This window comes from Engraulis encrasicolus, chromosome 16 (assembly GCF_034702125.1).
Source record: "Engraulis encrasicolus isolate BLACKSEA-1 chromosome 16, IST_EnEncr_1.0, whole genome shotgun sequence".
Lineage (NCBI taxonomy): Eukaryota > Metazoa > Chordata > Actinopteri > Clupeiformes > Engraulidae > Engraulis > Engraulis encrasicolus.
This window is the reverse complement of record NC_085872.1, coordinates 41548915-41565423: the sequence shown is the minus strand read 5'-3', so window position 1 is coordinate 41565423 and position 16509 is coordinate 41548915. Positions and strand designations below refer to the sequence as shown.

General features: G+C 40.0%; 2 protein-coding genes across 4 annotated transcripts in view; both read left to right on the top strand.

Annotated features, from left to right (window-relative positions):
• Positions 1–2942, top strand: part of slc43a1b (solute carrier family 43 member 1b) — a 17523-nt gene extending 14581 nt beyond the window's left edge. For all 3 annotated transcript variants that reach the window (XM_063219636.1, XM_063219638.1, XM_063219639.1), the window contains 2 exons: positions 97–220; positions 799–2942. In XM_063219636.1, coding sequence (XP_063075706.1) covers positions 97–220; positions 799–1038 — 364 coding nt within the window. In that variant the 3' untranslated portion in view covers positions 1039–2942. The remainder of the gene's footprint in view (positions 1–96; positions 221–798) is intronic.
• A 5019-nt stretch (positions 2943–7961) lies between these two features.
• Positions 7962–15157, top strand: tmx2b (thioredoxin-related transmembrane protein 2b). Its single transcript, XM_063219635.1, has 8 exons — positions 7962–8247; positions 9001–9061; positions 9629–9742; positions 10385–10461; positions 10996–11102; positions 11416–11481; positions 13435–13564; positions 13837–15157. The coding sequence occupies exons 1-8, from the start codon at positions 8059–8061 to the stop codon at positions 14017–14019; spliced, it is 927 nt and encodes a 308-aa protein (XP_063075705.1). The 5' UTR covers positions 7962–8058; the 3' UTR covers positions 14020–15157.
• Positions 15158–16509: the final 1352 nt, after the last annotated feature.

Below are 16509 nucleotides of genomic sequence, written 5' to 3'. Positions count from 1 at the left end.
TGGAATGGAACCACATGCAAATTGTATCTGTAATCTTACGTGATCCGGACTTCAGGCAGTTGTATAACATAGTCTACATGCTGTGCTTTCTTGCAGTTTTCCTTCAAATCACTTTGGGACCTTGACGGGAATGCAGTCTCTGATCAGCGCCGTGTTTGCCCTGCTGCAGCAGCCCCTCTTCATGGTCATGCTTGGTCCTCTGCACGGGGACCCGTACTGGGTAAGACCAGCACACAATTATATGCATACAAGCAGGGCTCTAAATTACTGTTTTTTTTAAATCACCAGCCAAAATCGCTTGTTAATCTTACTAGCCAAATGCGCACCTACTAATGGGTCAAGTGGCTAGTAAGTTTTCTTTTCTACCAGCCAAACTTAATTTTCACCAGCATTTGGACGGTTGGTTGGTGTTCATTTAGAGCCCTGCATACAAGGATTATACTTGGAAGGCATTGTGTAGTTACGTTTGTCAATGCACGAAGATATGGCTTTTGTTTTTTTTTTGTTGATGTTATTTTGATGTTGATATATTCAATTAAGGCTTTAACCCCTTAAGACACACCGTCAGATATTTGCTGTTAACAGAATGGTAATGATGAAGTCATAATGCATTCCTAAAGGCCCTTTGTCAGGTCATAGTACCATGGTAGTTAAGTTTTCAATGAATATTACAGAGTGCCACAGGAGGTACGGCATGCATTATAGGGCTACAGACAATGTGCAGCTGTACAAACCATGGGGAAAATGAGAGAAAATATGTACAACCATACGCACATCTAACAAGCCTATTGCCAACAGATCAACATCGGTCTCCTTGGCCTGTCAACGGCTGGGTTCCTGTTGCCTGGATACCTGCTGTACCACCGCCGGCAGCTGAGCCAGGAGATGGAGGAGCTGGAGCAGGAGGCCATGGACCGCTGGGCAGACGAGAGGAAGGCACTCGCTGCCAACGGCAACGGCTTCTACAAACCACAGTCCAATGGACACTCAGGCAGTGGACACACAGGCAATGGACACACAAGCAAAGGCCATATATAGAATGTATGTTTGCCAATGAAAGAAACTCATGGAAATTACCGAACAGAAAAAATAGCTTATAGTGTTTGCTTTTATAATAAGAACAGCCATTTACTGTAACTGGCTGATGTTTGTATGCCTACAATTTCACTCTGGGATGAACCAGTCAAGTTTGTGCCTTCACTATTTAGTTTTTTTTTAAATGATCAAGAGTATTATTTATTACCACTTTTAAAAGGCAGGGAACTGAAACCGACTGTGCCTTCCTCTTTGGACTACAAGAAATATTGTGCCTCTTTGTGTAATGAGAAAATGAAATAATCTTAGATGGTATTATAGTCATTTGTGACCAAACTGCCCAAACTATTGATGCAGGTATATTAGACACATGATGACAGTGCACCATCGTAGTAGTACCTATCTGCTGGGTGCTAATGGAAATCATGATTTGGTTTTATTTATTTTGACCTACCTTATTTACCTTGTTTTAAACAGTGCGTCCGTTTTGGTGGAACAACCAGTCAATTATTGTTTAGTCTGCTTAAAATACCTAAGAGACATTTGGCTTGTCTGTTCTCTGTCTCTCTGTCTCTGTCTCTGTCTCTCTCTCTCTCTCTCTTTCTCTCTCTCTCTCTCTCTCTCTCTCTCTCTCTCTCTCTCTCTCTTCCTCCATTTTGGAAGTCAAGGGGAGTGGTGGGATGTTTCACCAACCTATTTGCCAATTCCCTTCACACTTTGACCTGTCAGTCCCTCTTTCTGATATGTTTGTGTTTGGTTGTTCTCTCCTTGCGACTGACCTGTGTAGTTTGTCACACTGTTACATCAGTTGTGTGCCAAAATCTGATAACTCACCTCTGTGCTGGCTACCCACTGTTAGGATCGTCACAGTTAGGTTTTGTGCTGGCACAACCAAGTTTCACTTAATAATGCTGTATAAAGTAGTTTTTTACTTGCTTATTGACTGCGTTTTTTCCTCTTAGTATTGCTGAAAGTGCAGTCTCATGATTTAATTAGGTTTTGATGGCAATCCAAATACTGTGATTGCACTATCAGTATACCTGTAGTGTGTTCATTGTGTTATGAAAAGATACCAATTTTGTTTTGAGCAAAGAGGAATGGAGAGATTATGTCTCCTTTAAAAAAGATGACATTGATGTGCAGAAGTATTCCTTTTAATGGCAGCAATGACTAATGAAAAACGATGATGGAGCGGGGCTTCATTCAAATGTTAACTCAATATTGTGTGCCATGAGGTCTGTGACAATAGTTGTAGCCTATGACACACACCCATGATATAACATCATATGTATCAGTGTTGACAGAATTGAGATTTAAAGAATGACTCTTGGATAACATCCGATGAGAGTGTATTAATGTATTATTTTGTATATATTTTCCAAAACTTTGCAAGGAATTGTTAATTGCATAGGAATGCCTTTGTTTTTGTTGGTGCTGAATTATGTTTGCCCTATGTTGTGCTGCTCCATTTTCAATTATATGAACATATTTTCACATCAAATGAATGCTAATATGAGTGTAAAACAGTTGTTACCTGTGACAGTAGTTTGTGGCAAGAAAAACGTATCAGTGAACAGTAAATTAGCAGACTAGAGGAAAATTACAGTAGATCAAAGACCACCTGATCAGCCCTAGGACATAGTGAAATGCCTACGGTAGCTATAGTTTGCAAATGTTTCTAGAAAAAGAATAATGAACTCATATTGGACTTAAACAGATTTTTGATTGCTGTACAATGTGTAAATGTGATTAAATCATGTTTTATGTGACTATTTCATTTTTGACAATGTTTTGGTGCTTTTTTTTGGCTTCGTCTGATAATTGTAATAAACATGTGAACGAAGCAGTGGTTTTTAATTTATTGTTTTATCTACGGAAAAAAAACAAATAAAACAAGCAAAACAAAACTTTTCAGAAAGGATTCAGACTTAAGAACAGTTACACCAACATACAGTTACACTGTACACACCTGTTCAAATAATGTCATAAAAATCAAATTCTCTGGGGTGATTTGAGGACATTTCCGACAGTGTATAATAATTGCTTCACATCGCAACACACCTCTCACAACCCCCCCCCCCCCCCTTATATGAAGTTGACTTTTGCACTGTGTACACTGGCAGAGGAAGTTTTAAATTCAAGGCAGAGTATTTGGCAGTGGTCCCGGTTCCTCACTATACTTGTCCTGCCCCTGAGCCACTGATATTTCATCCTGCATAGGTACAGGCTTGACAGCCCTCACATTGCCCACTGCCCCCGCCACTCGCACATCCCTCAAACATGCCCTCACGTGCCCAACATGTGCTGGACATCCTTTTTACTGTAACCTGATAACCTCTCTCTCTCTCTCTCTCTCTCTCTCTCTCTCTCTCTCTCTCTCTCTCTCTCTCTCTCTCTCTCTCTCTCTCTCTCTCTCTCTCTCTCTCTCTCTCTCTCTGGATACCTTGCTCACACTATATTCTGGGCTTTCACAGAATTGATAGATTGAGAAATCAGTTGATTGGAGAGGTTATGGTTGTTTGAGGTCCTTGTTAAATGTATCCACCAGATCAACATTTTAGCCACTCCTTAGTGACATTAGGTGAAGTCAGATGCAATGATTTCCGCATGCACCCTTCAGAAGAAAATGATTTAAAGGTACACTGTGTGAGATTTTTAGTTGTTTATTTCCAGAATTAATGCTACCCATTCACTAATGTTACCTTTTTCGTGAAAACTTACCACCACCATCAAGTTCTACAGCCAATCAGGAAAGTATTCACAGCGCTTCACTTTTTTCACATTTTATTATCTTACAGCCTTATTCCAAATGCTACAAATGAATCTCTGTTGTCAAAATCCTACACAAATTATTCCATTATGACCATGTGAAAAACAAGTTGTCTTGACAGTTTTGAAAATGTATAAAAATAAAAAACAGAGAAATCATATTTACAAAAGTATTCACAGCCTTTGCTTAATACTTTGTAGAACCACCTTTGGCAGCAACTACATTCATTTTTTCATTTCGAAATGAAAAGGGATTAAAAGGGAGGTCATCGGTGTGTGTTTCAACCTTTCAGTACATTGAAATTGTACAATTTGAGTCTGCACCTGGCTACAATAGATGGGTGTGAGTTTTGAATGAAATCCTATGGAGAGTATCCTGATCTGCTTCTGTAGTCACAGTGCATGTTGACATGCATGCTTCTTTAGGTGTAATTCAGATTTCCAATGTTGACAGCATTCATACATCCCCAAACAATGTCAGTCCCACTACCATCCTTGACTAGCCAGATGATGCACTTTTTTTTTGTTGGTAAAATTCACTTCTTTACCACCACACATGCTTAACACCATCTAAAGCAAATTTGTTTATCTTGGTCTCATCAGACCACACAACATGGTTCCAGTGAGATATCCTTGGTCTGTTCATCTATCTCGAGGCCAAGATAAACAAATTTGCTTTAGATGGCGTCAAGCATGTGTGGTGGTAAACAAGTGAGTTTTACACAAAAAGTGCATCATCTGGCTAGTCAAGCATGGTTGTGGGACTGACATGGTTTGGGGATGTATGGATGCCGTCAACATTTGAAATCTGAATTACACCTAAAGAGGCATGCACTATGGCAACAGAAGCAGATCATGATGCTCTCCATAGGATTTCATTCAACTCTCACACCCATCTATTTTAACCAGGTGCAGACTCAAAATGTACAATTTCAATGTACTGACAGGTTGAAACACACACCGATGACCTCCCTTTTAATCCCTTTTCATTTCGAAATGAAAAAATGAATGTAGTTGCTGCCAAAGGTGGTTCTACAAAGTATTAAGCAAAGACTGTGAATACTTTTGTAAATATGATTTATTTGTTTTTTATTTTTTATACATTTTCAAAACTGTCAAGACACATAGTCATAATGGAATAATTTGTGTAGGATTTTGAAAACAGAGATTAATTTGTAGCATTTGGAATAAGGCTGTAAGATAATAAAATGTGAAAAAAGTGAAGCGCTGCGAATACTTTCCGGATTGACTGTAAGTATTCATTATGACTGGAAAAAATGCACTTTTCATACATGAAAAGGGGGATCCTCTCCATGGTTTCGCCATTTTGAATTTCAAGAAATGGGCATTTTTATCTGCAAAAATGACTGCACTTGGGCCATACTAGAAAAATTAAGTGTAGTACTTAATAAACTTTCGCGAAAAGATCAAATTTGGCAATAGGCAACAAAGTTTCAATGAGCAGCATAGTTGCAGTACCTTTTTTGACCATTTCCTGTACATTGTACCGTTATGACAGATCACTTTTGACACATTGCTGTGCACCCAAGGTTGCATTTTCACATTTGCCACAGTCACCATGTGCCCAATCTCCACCCCAGATATCAACCCACTTCCTGACACAACGACCCAAACAACTCGTCCTTGCCATTGATGTGATTACGCAAGCTTCAGGAGAGACAAGAACACAATACAGTAATCAATATGTTCGCTGAAATAAACACACATGAGTGTTTGACAACCGAAAAATGCCTTGATGATGCAGATGATCATCAAAGTCAGAAAAAGTAAGATAAAATCTTACAAGGAGGGCAATAACTTTTTTTCTGCTGTTTATTATTGTTGTTGTTGTTTTTATTATTATTATTATTATTATTATTGTTATTTAGTTGAACGAGCAGAAACATAAGTGTGTGGGGAATTCACTGTTATACTTTGCTAATATTTCCAAATAGATGATAGACAGCATGCTGACTGATGGAAATGTAATTTTGAAAAGACATACTGCTTGCCTTTCCTTTGTAGCTGTTCAAGGAATTTGAGCTCTAACAGCTGGATTAATGAAAGGGCCAACCAGTCCTAGACCCAGGGAGCCAAAAGTCCCAGGTGACCAGGCCCTTTTTTTCCTAAGAGGCACTCAATTTCTTAATCTCTCCCCGCCTCCAACAAGCTGCTCAGGGAAATATTAATAACCTGTAGCCTGGTAAACTAGATGAACCCACCTGGAGCCAGAAACTATTTCTGCCTGGCAAGTTGGTCTAGTACTGCACTGTTGGAAGTAAGTCCCAAAAGTACAGCAAACCCATCCTCCAATCACGCCAAACTATCCATGCTATAGTCTGCCTTGCCAGGCAAAGTGATATGCATTTATTTGATCCTGTGGTTAAATGCCTATAGGGCCATCTGCATCTTGAGGCGTACTCCAAACAATGAGGCACAGTGTGTACAGTGCTGTTGCTCACCATTGACTGCCAGGACATTCCAGTACCTGGGCATTCACATGCCACAGTTTCAAATTAATGGCATGACATATTAGCCTGCCTACCCCCGACAACAACGCTCAGGATCATTAATCTGTCTGGCCAACCTCGCATACATAGGCTACTGGTATCTCTGAGGTGGGCTTGACCTGCATCTGAATGGAAAAGAGAGATGGATCGCACTCAGACTTTCTCTTTATTTATTGATTTTCAGGTGTTTTAGAAGCCGTAGCCTGCATCTGATAAATATGTGTTTGTTGTACAGCAAGAAGCTTCCACTACTGTCTTTTATAGCGCCTTTTATGACTCTCAGAGATGCTTGGCATGCAAAGATGCTTAGAGCTTTGGATAAACTGGAGCTCAGTCACTCGACTCGTGTCATGTCATTAAACTCATGTGCCCCATCCCCAGCTCAGTCATACTAATTGGAAATGCTCGAATTCTATATGCTTTTCCCAGTGAACACTGAAAAGTACCGGTAAGAGATGGCCTGCTTGATTGCAACATTTTGTGCTAGGTCACAGGAAGGAAGAGCAGGCCCAGGCGAATGACACACTCATTTACAAAATCATTCTTCCGCAAAGTTTGAACTGGCACACATGGGAAACATCAAGACCTAGGCTACTAAGACAAACTGACATTTGGAAGACATGAAGTGATGACGATGGGTACACCAATGAATGAACCCAGCCTTACTTTTTTGTGCTGAACATTGTCATCACCATACAGTGAATATATTAGCTGGAACATCAAGGAACACCAAGATATTAAAACATACACAGAGAGCGCGCGCGAGAGGGGGGGGGGGGGGTATTAACAGAACTTATGATTTGCTGACCTCTTGTGGCCTCAGTAAACTCAATTGACACAGCAGCTGGTACCCAATCCATACTACCAACACTATCATGAAAGGCAACCTAGTGATCTATACAAAGCAATGTCAGACCATGTCTGACACATGTGTTGTCAAAGAGAATCACTATTGTAAAATAAATAAATAAATAAGGAATTATATTTCTTAATGAAAAATGCATAAACAAGAATTTCTGTTGTGAGAAAACAATATGGTTGCAACCTCATGTAGGCTGATGAAAAAGCTGTCTGTGTCCAAAAAATGTGCAGCCATCCAGCCAGTTCTGGTATAAGCTATAGTATAGGAATAAGGCAAAGCCAGAGAGCATGGAATCCAGAACTAAAGCATGCTCATGCAGAATGATGAAGAAGGTTTTTGATAGATAAATAAATAAATAAATAAATAAATACATAAATAAATAAATAAATAACATATACATTAAGTACACTACATGTCAATGACTTCTCTTCAGCTCAGGGGACCTCTGAGTAGGCCTACCTGAATAGCCAGGGAGGACAGAGATGGAAGCTTTGCAACCTTATTACGCAGTTCTTATTTCCTCCTTCTTCCTCACTACACATACAAATAGCACACTCAATTGGCTACTTTGTTTGTCGTGCTCAAAGATTGTATGGTCCTGTTACATTATATCAATATCAAAGGGGAAAGTTGAGATACAATGTAACTTCCTGCTGTCATTCACGTAGTGACACGCGGTCTACCAATAGAAATCTTCTTGGCTGCTCTGTAACCAATCGCTGACGCTTTTGAGGGGAGCCGGGGCCGTTTCCAACGTTTTGTCCGCAGTGACCTCTGCATTTGCTTCCGTACCTTTAATTTATGCGCGTTTATGTGAGCTCAGTACCACCACGACGATAGCCAAAGGTTTAGCTCACCCTGGCCAATTTCTGTTAATAGAAAATGGCGTTATTGACTCCGTTATTTGCGTTTTTGTATCACTTGCCACTGGTCTACAAATGGCTGCTGAAGCCGTATTATGTCGCTTCATTGTTTATGTCACTTGCTTTCTTAGCGATTCGCAAGACGCCTGGAATTTGCGAACACCTATCAACGACACGAGAAGATGGAAACTCCTGTGACTTTGACTGGGTCAGTATACTGTCTGCGCTTGTCGTGGACACAAATTAGGTACCGCAATTTGTTGAGAGATAAACATTCATTTGACTTTACAGAGAGATTGACTGGCTCTACAGGGATGCATGATGATGCATGACGAGGATGATCATGTTAGCTAGCGGTAGCTGGTAGCATCGTATCGAGCTTACTGCAGTTTCAGAGAGAAATCATAGAGAATTCCAGGCTGTGTGCAATTAGCTTGGAAAAAATCAGCCTTGATTATTTGCTAACCCGTGAAGCTCGTTTTAATATTGTCCAATTAATTGTGGTCCACCAACAAGGCATGATGGGATTGGAATATGTTCTCACTGACCGCAGGTGTCCGATGGACAGTGGCACAGCTTTGAATTTACATTTCATTGTTGCAAGGTGCCTGCCGTTATATAGCTCTAGATTAGGGTTAGAACTACACATGGCCTCTGATGTAGCGATCCCAACATTCTGGCCTCAGCTTGAGTATGGTGTTATTAGCCCGTTTGCCCAGGCCTACCTCTCAGGGATGACAAAATTGAATGTTCTGGAAAAGCTCACCCAGTGTCATATTACGCCACTTTACCTAGCCAACAAGGGGCATCCATAGCCACTGTATGTTCGATTAAGCCTGAAAATGTTAAATGGATATTGCACACACACAGCCTTCCCTCTTTAAATGACTGTTGAAATGACAACACAAGGTTTTCCCAGTCTAAAGATCTGTTGGGTCTTCTGTTGTTTCATGTCCTTTAGAGAGAAGTGGAGATCCTGATGTTTCTCAGTGCCATCGTAATGTTGAAGAACAGAAGAGCAAGTAAGCACTACGTCATTTGTAACAGCAAAATTCAAACTACAAGGATAAAGCCAATTTAAACATCTGTTGGCCAATTGTGGTTTAACATGAATGCATCAAGCTGTCTTTCTTAACACATGCATTGTTCGCCTCGCAACAGGCTTGTTTATTCAACAACATATCTCCTTATCACTTTGTTGTCAGTGCCTGCCCAGGCCGTTAACTACTTGTTTGGTTTGATTACAGTCTCATAGTTTTGTGAAGGCATGAGCTTTGCATGTTACAGTGTCCTTTGTGTTTTCCCCCATCGGATTCAGTTAATATGATGTCTCTCTTTGTGTAACCCTTTAAGACACGACCCCTCTTATAAATAAGCTGTTACCAGAATGTCAATGACCAAGTTGTGATGTACTGCATTTCTAAAGGCCCTGTGCACTGTCACAGTGGTATAGTACTATGGTAATAAACTTTTTTCAGTGACTATTACAAAGTTCCAGTGGTGGAATGACACGTGTTAAGGGGCTACAGTCCTGAATGTCTGTTGACTTGGTGCGTTCTTACACCTATATGTTTTTATTTGATCTTTAGTCACAGTGGAACAGCATGTGGGAAACATCATCCTCTTCAGCAAGGTGGCCAATGTGTTCCTGTTCTTCAGGCTGGATATCCGCATGGGCCTGCTCTACCTGACTCTCTGCATTGGTTAGTACCAGATATTACCAGGGGTTCCAAAACGTTGCCATGACAAGGTCCCCCCATATCCCAGTAGATTCCAGCAAAGGTTTCCCTGACATTGGTTATGGCACGCTATTTTTTTCTGTGCACCCCCTTTCACAACCATAGTCTAAATCTCTCTGTGTCAGTGCACTATTGGGAAATATAAAATAACGTTAATGGTTGTAATGTTCAGAGATGCTATAGATTATTTTAATACAGTTATAAACTAATGAGGATATTGTTTAGATTATTTTTAGTTTCTTTTGGTGTACTTGGTCATTCAATGATCAATTATTTACATATTTTTTCCTGCCATGCTGCGGCGACCCCCCTTGCACCCCTTCGCAGCCCCCAAGGGGTCCCTAGCCCCCACTTTGAAAACAACTGAGATAAACAACAACACAGTATTTCACCCTTACGTTTAAGATCGCTGCCACGATTTGCTTTTTGTAGTTCATCATATTATTACTTATATCCTATAGATAAGTCTCAATACAATTAATTTGGTCCCACGTTATTGGTGTTTTGGTAGATGTGTTAATGCCATAAAACGGGCCATTTTGGATCCCTAATTCTTGATATTGCAGGGACAAACATGCTAATCTCTCTCTCTTGTCTGTTTTTCAGTGTTCCTTATGACCTGCAAGCCACCTCTGTACATGGGCCCTGAGTACATCAAATACTTCAATGACAAGACTATAGATGTGAGTACCCTATTGAATATATGCCGTTAACATGTACATTGTTGGTCAATTTCTGCTGTTGGACTGGGATCAACGCTTTCCTACAAATAATATTGTATCTGCCCTCTGTGGCGCTTGTCTGCTATGCGGCTGACCCAGGTTTGATTCCGGCCCAGGTCCTTTGCCGTTCCTTCCCCGTCTCTCTCTCTCTCCATTTGCTTCCTGTCACTGTCTTCACTGTCCTGTGAAATAAAGGCAAACCGCCTAATAATAATATTATTATAATAATAATATTGTATCACAGTATTCCAACCACTTACACTTTGTGTTGAAGTGGTACTCTTACTATTGAATCTGAAATTATAAGAGATTTGATGCAGAGGACATTGTGCAGGACTAATTGTATTCAGGCTGAGTGCCTGATTTTACGCTTTACAAAGTTTGTTTTCAGGAATGAAATGCGTAGTCATTCCTTTTTTTTTTCTTATTTCAAAAAGTGTTAAAGGCTCAGGATTTTCCTCTAACATCAGGACTGTGTCATTGTGACGTTTGCAGGAGGAGCTGGAGAAGGACAGCCGTGTGACCTGGATTGTGGAGTTTTTCGCCAACTGGTCTCCGGAGTGTCAGTCCTTTGCCTCTGTCTATGCTGACCTGTCACTGAAGTAAGATTGCGTGTAATACATCCTCGGATAGATTGACGTTCTGCATAGGCTTGCCATTCTCCCGTGTGTGTGTGTCCCTCAAACGTGTGTTGTTTCACTAAATACACTGAGCTTCTCATATTCATATTCATGTTTGTGTCGCCACTCCCCTACTTGCTCTGGGTTAACATGTGCGTTGAGCAGCTGTATGGTTATATGAGACGTGTCATTTTGTGCCTGTTACAGAAGTTAAAATGGCAAAGAAATATAGATTTTATGGTTCATTCTCAGGTGTTCTGACCAGTGACTATTTCATTGTATTTTCTTTTCCTAGATATAACTGTGCTGGTCTCAAATTTGGGAAGGTGGATATTGGAAGATATGGAGAGGTGTCAAAGAAGTAAGTACTTAAAGGTGCACCGTGTAACATTTTTAGTTGTTTATTTGCAGAATTCATGCTGTCCATTCACAAATGTTAGCTTTTTCATGAATACTTTCCACCACCATCAAATTCTAAGTACAAACCCCAACTCCGATGAAGTTGGGACGTTTGGTAAACAGTGAATAAAATCAAAATGCTATCATTTTCAAAACATTCAATCTATTCATTAGATGGAGAAAAGTGAAAAGACAACATATTAAGTGTTAAAACCGAGAAAAAATATTGTTTTGGGGGACATATGTACTCATTTCTAATTTGATAAATCCAACACGTCTCAAAAGAGTTGGGACGGGGATCAGTGAAAGTTAGTAAACATCCAAATAAGATAAAACAACAAAGAAGAACATTTCAAAATGAATTGTACTGACGGACAATATAGGTGTCCAGGTATAAGATCATCACAGAGAGGCTGAGTCACTCAGAATTAAAGATGCAAAGGGAATAATTACCATAGTTATTACATACATTTTTGAATTCCCTTTGATTTACCATGATTGAGTGTATATAAGACATATTTTTGATAATAAAATCATTGTATAGGTTCATGACATCATGAAATATATATTGGCTGTAGTCTCACTCTAGCACTTCAGGAATTAGAGCTATTGAAAATTGACCATATTAAGAATGCTTAATGCATGAAAATGATACAGGGGTGTAACATTCTCCTAAGCACCTGAGCTCACTTGAAATAGACCCAGAAGACATGGGAAACTGTCCTTTGCTTACAGAAGTCAGCAGAAGTTGTAGAAGTCCATTCTTTTTGACAATAATAGAGCATTGCACATCCTGTGCTACAGTGAAAATGGACCATCCGACTTGTGTTAGTGCTAGCTTCAAAAGTCAGCCTCCATGATGGCATGCGGGTGCAGTAGTGCATTGGTTAAGATGTTCTCACTCATCTGTAGAGTTAAATACAGTGTTGAATGGTATAAATGGGTTTTAAACAGCATGAAAAGCCACTCATGCATTATATTTTGAAGGGAGATCTTCGATTACTGTCACATAGTAAGGTCAAATTGCATCCTCTACTATGTTTTAACAGTTTGGCTCCATCAGAAGGACCAGCAGGTGATAAAATGGTGGGTTTTTGGTCAAGACCTGTCACACTGTAAGCACTACAGAAAGGAAAACATTGCAAAACATGACAAGGAATACACCCACCATTTAAGCTGGTGAAATCATGTCCAAGATAGGAATTAACACTGTTTTTTTATATAAAATCATCTCATCGGTTAATGTATTTAACAGTTAAGTGTTGTCTTTTGTTTTGTTTTTAGTCTTCCTCGACATTTGCTGCCATTTATTGTCCCCGTCCCAACTCTTTTGAGACGTGTTGGATTTATCAAATTAGAAATGAGTACATATGTCCCCCAAAACAATATTTTTTCTCGGTTTTAACACTTAATATGTTGTCTTTTCACTATTGTCCATCTAATGAATAGATTGAATGTTTTGAAAATGATAGCATTTTGATTTTATTCACTGTTTACAAAACGTCCCAACTTCATCGGAGTTGGGGTTTGTATTCATTATGACTGGGGAAATTGTGCTTTTCATACATGAAAAGGGGATCTTCCCCATTGTCCGCCACTTTGAATTTCCAGAAATAGACATTTTTAGCTGCAAAACGTATTGTTCTTTGGTCATACTAATAACTACTGATTTCTTAGTTAGTCAATATTCATGAAAAGCTCAAATTTGGCAATAAGCAGTACATTTTCAATGAGCAGCATAGTTTCAATACCTACTCTGGCCACAATCTTAAACAGTACACCTTTTTAATGTTTCTGTGCGTGATCACAATTTGTGCAGATATGAGAAAGTGTATATGAGATGGCTGTTGTACTTTACTATATGAATTTTGTGTGTGTAGTATTCATTTACCCATCCCATCTTACTCCACCACAGGTACAGGGTCAGCACGTCCCCTCTGTCGAAGCAGCTCCCCTCGCTCGTCCTCTTCCAGGGGGGCAAGGAGATCATGAGGCGTCCTCAGGTGGACAAGAAGGGAAGAGCAGTTTCCTGGAGCTTCACTGAGGTATGGCTTTGCCACACACATGCACACACGCGTGCCTTCAGATCCTTTCTATATATGTGTAATGTATTACCCAACATATCTGTAATAGCATAGCCTGTGATGTTGTATAACTCCTACATCATGATGTGTTGTAATGATTATACTAGGGCACATCATTAACATATGAAACATGATTAGGACTATAAGATGACTCTTGTGCTATATGCATGCAGTTTCCACGAACCACTAAGCTGTTTTGGTCTCACCATATGTTGACTCTTGTTGCTTGTTAGGAGAACATCATCAGAGAGTTCAACTTGAATGAATTGTACCAGAAGTCAAAGAAGCTGAGCAAGAAGGGCGAGAGGAACGAGAAAGCCATCGAGTCCCAGTTTCCCCCAGTGCCCGAGGAGGAGGAGATGGAGGCTGATACCAATGCACAGGAGGTGGAGACGGAGACCAAGAAGGACAAATAGGAGGGGGCAACAGGTCCCCCCTCCCTGAATGTTGTGGCATTTTCAAAGGACTGACGTGTGTTATGCAAAGTATTCAAGCAAGAGTGGACTGTGTGAGCTTAGTGGTACTGAATGGGAACAAGTTAACTGTTGTTAATTTTGTTTGTTTGTTTGTTCTCCGTCCCTCCCTTTTACAATTTACAATACGCAATTTAGTTGCAAAAACGTTTAACTCACCACATTTAACAAAGTAACATAGATCCTCCATGATGATTCCAGTGATGAATAGTGTCCTTTGCTGGACATCTGCTACACATAACTAACTTTTTTTAAAAAAAAAAGGTAAGAATATTTTAATGAGGCATTTCACGCTTTCTACCTCTGGTACCATCAACTGCTATGGATGTGTCAAGTCCTTCCACAGACGAAAAAGATGTGGGTAAGAAAGATGACTACTTTTTACGATTTTTTTTGAGCCATGAGATACTACTGGTCATTTTTTGTTTATTTTTATTGTTTAATTGTTATTTAACATCCTCTGTTGCATATTATTTGTGTACATACAATGAAGTTGTTTCTTAGCATGTTGGAAAGGGATAAGAGACAGTAGATTGGAGGTGTTGCGTTGTCATCACTACCTTTTATTCCATGGTTCCGTCTCGATTATCAACACTCCAGTCATTCCAGAAAGGGTCCTGGTGACCATGGCATTCCCAAAGATGGTGGCATATAGTGGGTGGCATATATTCATCAGATTCCCACTATTCATTCCTTGTTTCCCGCTGTCACACTTCACACATCCTAGTTTAACAGGGGAAAATCTCTCTCTTGTGTTGTGCATATTTCCTTCTTAGAAGGAGGTCCAAGTCTGAAGAGACTGAAGTCTTTAATGTATTTATACATTGTACGGTTTCCATTAAGCAAAGATCATTTAACTGTAATTTAAATATTCCTTCATTTTCTGTTGTGGTCCTCAGAATGAGTAATATCAGTTGATTGAAAACCGCAACAAATCCCTCAACCCCATCACATGCTAAAAGTCAACTGAAGTGAAGGGGAATTCCTGCTGTCAACCTCTTTATGTGCTTTGAATGAACGAGCCTTGCCTTTTTTGGTTAATTTTTTTTTCTCATATAAAATAAAACCACAAGTAACTTAATTCCTGTCTGTATGTTATTACTGACCATCTCATGGCAGTGATTGAATGTTACTACTTAATCTACACCAGTCTTCATATTACAGTTGCCCTGCCCGGGCTTGAATGCAGCCCACGTGGGGGTGCCAAACTAGGGCTCTGACCACTCTGCCAAAGAGCACACCCACAACCCTAGTGGTTACTCTCTCATTGCCTTCCCTTTTGGAAGTGGACCCGTATGCTTCACCCACTGTTGGTATGCCTCACATACTGTTACCATACTTCTATGCGAAGGGAAGTAGAGTTGCCTCCCACGGACTCGAACCCAGACCTTTTAGGTGAACACACTGGGGCTCTGACCAGTGACAGCTCGTTGACATGACAGAACACAACCCCAGTCGAACAGAGAGGCTGAGTCACTGAAATTTTAAGATGTTTATGCATTACTTATTGCATTAAAATAGTGGGGGTTGCATGTATATAAAACCAATTTCTGGCCCATTTCTGTAGAAGGAAATACTGTTTGTCAACATAATTCTGAACCTCCATCAATGAAAGTTTTGTGTGACCGCCACGCCCAGAAAACGTGACGCTGTTGGCTGATTTCAGAAGTGGTTTGTCTTTAAAATGTGGAGTGTTGTGCCCTCTGTCCACCAGAGAAAACAAATCTGGTTCTGGTTGTAGTGCAAATTTGCCCTTGTTGCCCTCTGGCAGGCGCTACAAGGCATTGCCAGCCAGAACCAATAGGATGAAGAACAGCTTCTTCCCCAAAGCTGTTACAACAATGAACACACACTTACTGGACAATGCTCATCTATAAAGGACTGTGCACTTCGTAGGGAAGCTAAAATCTCAGTATACTTTGTATACTGACAATAAAGGCTTTCTATTCTATTCTATTCTATTCTAGTGGTCACTTTAAAAGTTTCATCTATAGGGATGCAGTGAAGCAGTGTCTTGGTTATACGCTATGGAAAATTACAATTAATGCTGAATAATATACATGTAGGTTTTGAACATCATATGCAAACAGCCAGGTATTAAAATTTAAAGGGTTGCTTTCAAATATAGCCACATCATGAGTACAAATTGGATTATGTGCTATTAATTTTCCACTGCAGTGAATGTTCAGGTAGTTTTTTTGTCCATCGAAGATTAACAATTGCCATTGTTCAAAGTAGAGACTAAAATAAAAGAAATTGAAATCAAAACCCAAGTGGAACACATTGGAATCCAACCCCATTCCTGGTTTCCTCCAATTGTGACGGAGGTCATCTTGCACCTGCTCGTCCCCCTCGGGGATCAAACCTGTGACCTCATCCAACTACAAGGGTCCGGCAATTGAAGGCACAGTACGATACCGCTGGACCAAAAGA

Excerpts from the sequence above, each read along its gene's own strand:
- tmx2b (XM_063219635.1), top strand. The coding sequence starts at position 8,059 with ATGGCGTTATTGACTCCGTTATTTGCGTTTTTGTATCACTTGCCACTG. Across the intron at positions 9,743-10,384 it reads CTACCTGACTCTCTGCATTG|TGTTCCTTATGACCTGCAAG; the intron begins GTTAGTACCAGA and ends TCTGTTTTTCAG. Across the intron at positions 10,462-10,995 it reads TCAATGACAAGACTATAGAT|GAGGAGCTGGAGAAGGACAG; the intron begins GTGAGTACCCTA and ends TGACGTTTGCAG.